At 21.1% G+C, this 7,016-nt stretch overlaps 1 protein-coding gene across 1 annotated transcript in view; it reads right to left on the bottom strand.

Moving 5' to 3' along the window:
- LOC102676243 (large neutral amino acids transporter small subunit 2) overlaps positions 1–5,402 on the bottom strand; it is a 12,176-nt gene extending 6,774 nt beyond the window's left edge. The window contains exon 1 of the mRNA XM_006620888.2: positions 4,780–5,402. Within this exon, the coding sequence (XP_006620951.1) occupies positions 4,780–5,044 (265 nt within the window). The 5' untranslated portion in view covers positions 5,045–5,402. The remainder of the gene's footprint in view (positions 1–4,779) is intronic.
- Positions 5,403–7,016: the final 1,614 nt, after the last annotated feature.

Here is a 7,016-nt window from a genome sequence, read left to right as displayed (position 1 = left end):
AAAAAAAAAAAAAAATTTTTTTTGAAGAAGACATTATTGATAATATTTACGAGAAATAATGAAGGTATTATATATCAAATAAAATTGTAACATCAATTATAGTAAAAATTAAAGTAATGAAAATATATAAATAGTTTTTATAAAAGATAGATATAAAAAAAGATGTAAATATAAATATAAAATGAAGAATCAAAAGAATATATAATTAATTATATATTATAATATATATAATAATATATTATATATATAATAATTAAATATATAATTAAATTATATCTAAAGAAATTTAATTTTGGCAGATCTTCTTAATTCTTTTATCTCAATACATTTTTTATAAAATAAAATTTATTCTTGTTAATAATTATCCATATGGATTTAATTGTATTAATAGAATAAAGTTTGGTTTGAAAACCTTTCATAACATTGCTCGTCCGTTTAAATCTCGTTATAAGCCAATTTATGAATAATCATGATAAATTTAATCTATAGTGAACGTATGTCAACTAAATTCATCTAATTAAATTATTTGATATTTGAAACTCATTCACTTTTCAATGAGATGAAATGTATTAAATGCCATTGAAAGTTCACAATTACGATTTACTTTAAATATTGTCAATTTGTAATTTTAATAATATAAAATATAATAGATATTGATAATAAAAGTATAATATATTATAAATATTTTTAAAGTATTAATTATTAAAATAAATGTGATTAATTGCAAAAAAAAAAAAGAAAATAAATAAAAATTCGAAAATTCTTAATTCTTAATTCTCAAGAAGTAATTATCTCTAGAAATTTTACAGACGACATTCAACGAAATCAGTTCCATTACGTTACAATTAATCGCATCAATAACTTAATAAAGTATCATTGACCTTTTTTACAGAGTTCAGGGATCAAGTGAAATTGGTCGCGTGCCATGACACATTTCAATCATGTTATTTTCAACAACTGACTCATGCATTTCTGCATATCAATAAGAACAAGAACCAATAATATTTGTTTAAATGTTCGATTTAATATTTTTAATGACAAGGAGGATTACTAAATATCATGTATGTGTATATTATCAGCAATTAGAGTTCGTAATAATTACTTTTTTTTTTTTTAATTTTTCTTCAGTTTTCTGAAATGAATCTTTATTATTTTCGAAATAAATAAGATGATTCATCGTAAAAATTTGATCAAATCAAGATTTCTAGATATAATATGACAAAGTATAAAATATAAAATCGATCCAAAACTAAAGATTATTTCATCTGCTGAATTTTAGCGTAATAATATCAAAAAAATTATAACGAAAAATTATCTAATTATATAAATTATACGATGATTTACAATTAAGCTATATCTCATAAAGAGAAACTAAACATATTTTTACGAAAGTAGTTTTAGTTAGGCAAAAACGAGTCATAACCGAAATATTTATTAGACCGTTTCATATTTTCGAAGGATTTAAGAAAATTATTTGCAATACTTTTTGTCATTGGAAATAAATAAATAAAAAAAAAAATATTAGTAAAAATTAGTAATATCTTTTAGAAAATTAAATTAAAAATAATGCAGTTATTGAGCCAAGAGTATTATAAAAAAATCGAACAATTTAATAACATTTAAAAAATTATTTCTGTTATACAATTTACCGTAATTTCAATTGGTATTTTCAAAATGGTATTTTCACTATACGTTGTGATAACATTTGAGCGTGAAAATTAAATATTTTCAATATTATATTTTATAATATCTATGAATGTACTATCTATGAATATCCAAGACTGCCATGCCAGATAATTTTCAAATAAGTCGGACAATATAGACACGTAAGTATATATTTGCTATAGTCACATAGTTATTTGAAGATAGTCTGGCATGCTGAACATGCCTTATATTTTTCTCCTATTTTTGTGAGAAACACGAAAAGATCGTGATGATAGTGAACTTTACAAATGATAAACTGGATCAACATTGATTTTCATAAATAATGAATTATTCTTCACTTTGACTCATTGCAAACTGAAATTATAGGCTTTCTTCTATTAACATTCATGCCTATATTTTATTTTTTTTTATATACCTATTTAATAATTTTAATATTTATTATTATCTACACTTTCATTTGTCACTTATATTTTATTTATAATAAAATACTTTATTTATAATAAAATATTATAATAAAATACATGCATAAATTATATATATATATATATATATATATATAAATAATAAATTTCTGAAAAAAGATTATTAAAAAACAATGAAAAAGTTTCGATTTAATTTTTATTCCTTTAATACTAATAATTTTTTAATGATGGAATTTTTCTCATAATTGAATTAAATTTTACAATATTTTGATTAATACACTATACGCATTGTAGAGCGATGAACCAAAAGCATAATTAGAACGACCGTAATTGATAAAACGCTTAGAAACTGATAATAATAACTGCACGTGTTCTGCAGTTCCATGATCATAATAAAACAATCCTCTCAAAGCTTTAGAAACAAAGGTCAACAGATTATTTTTTTAGAACGAAAACATATTTTCCAGAAATGATAAAAATCTTTTTATTCCGTTAGAGAATAAACAATAAATATTTTATCAATTTCGTAATGTATAAATGTATACAACTTTTACTTTATTCTTTAATTTTTTTGAAATTTCTTGAAATTTCACATTAATTTGTGGTACTAATTTCTTGAAATTTATGTGCAACCAATGATTCATTTAATTATTTTATAAAATATTAAAAATAATAATAATAAATTTTAAAATATAATAAATATAAAAAAGATACCTAAAATTAATACGTTTATGTATTAATTAATATTATTAATTAAAGATAATCAAACAAATCATTTTTATATAAAGCTAACTATTTGTATATTATTATTTAAATATTTTTAATTCTTTTCATAATTGCTTGAAAAATCATCTTGCTAGATATGGTTTCACTTAAAATCTATAGGAGTTAAGAAATTGACATCGTACATATTTTAAATTCGATATCTAGCATTTAATCCATTTATTCGGATTATATTAAACGGTTTCTCTCATTATATAGCAATCTTTATAAATTCCTTACATAACATAATAATATATTATATTAAGTATTATATTTCATTTTGTGATAATAGCTAATAATTGTATTATATTTTAAAATATTATTTTGAATTAGAATTGTCTATTTATCTTAAAAGATAATTTCATGCTTAATTTTTATCATTCTCTAGATATATTATGTTGATGAAATTAGAAACATTCGATATATAATTTCAATCAATAATATCGAATTAAAAAATATGAATTTTCGACTTCAAAAATATGAATTTTTTCCTCTATTTCCTCTATATATTTAAATTTATTTCTACAAAATTGAAAATGATATAAAATCGTGATTTGACAAAATATTGTTATTTAATAAAAGTAATTGAATCTGATATCTGAATATCTTTATAAAGATTTATTGTTATTAAATGTAAAAGATTTAATATGATAAGATGTAAATATAAATGAAAAATTAAAATTAAATCAATAATATAAAATTCTCTATAATTTTTGTTAAAATCATCAATTCTGTAAATGTATTACATATAATGTAATGTATATAACGTCATAAAACGTCAATAAGATATTCAATACATAAAAAGATAAAAAACGTTGATGTTTTTTTAATAAATGAAAAACTTAAAAGTTTATCTATGTACATTAATTTCAAACAAAATGCAATGCAATACTTGAAATATATATATAAGAATTCGATATTTAGCATAATAATTTTGAATTATTGAATTATTATTTTTATTATTTAAACTATTTTATGCGAATATATTATATATAAATATGTTTAAATTATTACAAGAATAAATAATCTTAAATACAATGGATAATCGAGATTAATAATAAAATATGAAAATATTACATACACAAATAAATATATAATATATAATAAAATATAAAATATAAAATATAATATTGCATTTATATTAATTTAAATTTAATTATTTAATTTAGATTTATTTTATAAAAATTGTATTTCATTATAAATTAAAATTTAATCTAATTGATTTTAAAGATAATTTAATCATTTTTTGCTTAACTTACAATTAGAGCAAATTATAAATGCCTTAAAGTAATACCTACTACTTTCTAAGTCAATTGGCTTGAGCAAAAGGTGATGCAAGAGTCGAAAGATCTGTCTACAGACACATAAAATTGCGAACACATAAATAAAAATATGAAGATAATGATAAACTATACATTTTCCAGATAGTATTCATTATTTGTTTTTTAAAAAAAGTTAAAATAAAATAAAATAAATATTTATATAAAATGAAAGAACACTTTAGAACAAAACAAATTTTAGAATGATAAATATCGATAAGTCAATTTTTTATAGTAGATTATTTGTGTAATCTAATTTGCAATTCACATAATATAAATAATACTATAAATAATACATAGTTTATTTTGATATCATAAATTTCATATTTACACTTTGTTTTTATAATTTACATTCTATTTTTTTAAAATAATTTTCTTTTATATTTCTCAATGAATAAATTTGTTTCTTTTATACAAATTATATTTTCATTGAAGAAAAAACAATTTATATATAATTTATTTTTTTTGTATATCATTGATCAATCGTGATTTTATATTTAAGACAATTCTGTATATGTAAATAATGCATATATAATCAACTGCGTAGATATTTTAAATTAAAATTAATGATATTTGTAATCAGAAATATCTAATCGATTTTTAATACTTACCTAGTTCGGCATAGCATAATGCACCGATCAGAGACAAAACACCAGAAAAAATCCAAACGATTAAAGCTTGGCCAACACTACCGCTATTTTCTAATACACCCTTTGGCGAAACAAAAATTCCGGCGCCGACGATGATGCCAACGATAATTGCCACACCATCTAATAAACCGAGTTCTTTTTTAAGTTTCACTGCTTTGTTATCACTGTTGATGGTTTTCGCGGTCTTTAAGACCTGTTTCTCGGCCGGTGCAACTTTGTCCGGCATCGTGCTTTCTTCCTTATTCCCGAAATTACTGTTCGTCAGACACTTTCTTGTTAACAGCCGAAAAAGTACTGAACAGTACGAGCATACCGAGAACGATACACGCCTGACGCACGTGTGAAAACGGCAAAGAGGGAAGAAACACACGCACACAGATAATCACCGGCTCTGACCGCGTGGCGTTCACTCAACGGATACACGTGCGCGACTGCAGTTTTGTCTGCAATAGCGAGAGTGGCGCCGCCTGTCGACGATCGTCATTTCTACAATTGATACACGCAACTTACCCGTTATATTTTTACGTATCGTCCCGTTTGATTGAATTTACAATCAGCTGACTTGTTTCTATCGAAGCGCGGGAACTTGCATGACGTATGCATGATAATTTGTTACTCTCTTCCTCTCTCTCTCTAAGTGACTCTAGTTTTTATTTCATTTTTATTTCATTTTTATTTCATTTAAGTTTTAATATTTTATTATAATTTAATATCATAAATTTCAATCTTATTTTTAAATTATAATAATTTCTTTACAATTGTTGAATGTTGTTTATTACATATAATAAACATTAATTATAATTTAATATTAATTATATAATTGAAACATTATATCAATATCAAATTGATATATATATATATATATTTATATTATCGATATTTTCGTTATAAAATTGTTGTAAATGTTACATTTATATATTACAATTCTACAAAACAATAAAATAAGAGATATTACTGATAATATATACAATTATATATATATATAGTACATGTTATCATAGTTTTTCATACTTATATAATTAAGCGTTTACGCGAATGAATTTTCACAAATATGAAAATTTACAGTGCATTACATTATGTGAAATGTAGCAATTTACAATTACTATGAACACATTTAAAAATCCAGATTCAGTCACGAATGATATTTTCATTAAATTCTTTTGTTTTGGCAAGATTTGTTTCAATTTTGCGTATCAGGATCACAGAAAAGTATTGAAAAGAAATATTCCGAACGAATTCCGTTTACAACCACACGGCGTGTTAATATCATCCATACCATATGCCATATGTTAATGCATCAAGTTGAAACCCTCGAAACAAGACATTGCATTAGCGTTGGCTCTGCTTAAAAAATAAAATATAAATATACGAATTATTGTAATATAATTCGAATATATATAAACATTGATATAAATATTGATAATCTTTAAAGTATGATTATCAGGAAAAATAATTAAGTACTATTTTTATAATATTATATCAAAAATTCATAATTATATATTCTTTTTCTTTTTTCAGAATTTGTAAATTATTTATTTATATCGAATTAATTTGAATAAAAATTAGAAATGTTTAATACTTATATTTATATGATATGTAAGATAAGAATGACATTTTATCGTAAATAAATTTTGTCTACACCAGTGTTCATATCCATTGACAATATCGTGCACTTCCTTTCATTTTTCTTTGTATAATAATTTTAATGAAATATGGAATTCATATTTATAATATATATCTGAAATTAATTTCTTATTTTTGATATAAAAATTAAAGCATAATTTTTTTTTTATTTAAAAACTCAGTTTTTTATGAAATTTATTATATTATATTATTTTATAAAAAAAATATATATCCTGTTTTTATAATTATTTATATATAAAAAAATATTATTAATTGACATTTATATTAATTCAGATTATTTATGCAAATTAAAATTATCTTTTATATTAATGTAATATATGATTTTATATTAATTGAATTAAATTACATACAACACAAATATAATATCAGACATAAATAAAGCAACATAATAAACTTACATGACTAGATCTAAATTCGTGAATTATAAGTGATCATTAATAATCATAATAATCATAAATATCATAAATCATTAATAATCATAAATATTTTATGATTAAAAAAGAAATTTAAGTAATTGAAGTATATTATTATATAATATAAATAATAATTGATTT

Source organism: Apis dorsata, unplaced genomic scaffold (assembly GCF_000469605.1).
Source record: "Apis dorsata unplaced genomic scaffold, Apis dorsata 1.3 scaffold_553, whole genome shotgun sequence".
Taxonomy (NCBI): Eukaryota; Metazoa; Arthropoda; class Insecta; order Hymenoptera; family Apidae; genus Apis; species Apis dorsata.
This window is presented reverse-complemented; position numbering and strand designations above follow the sequence as displayed.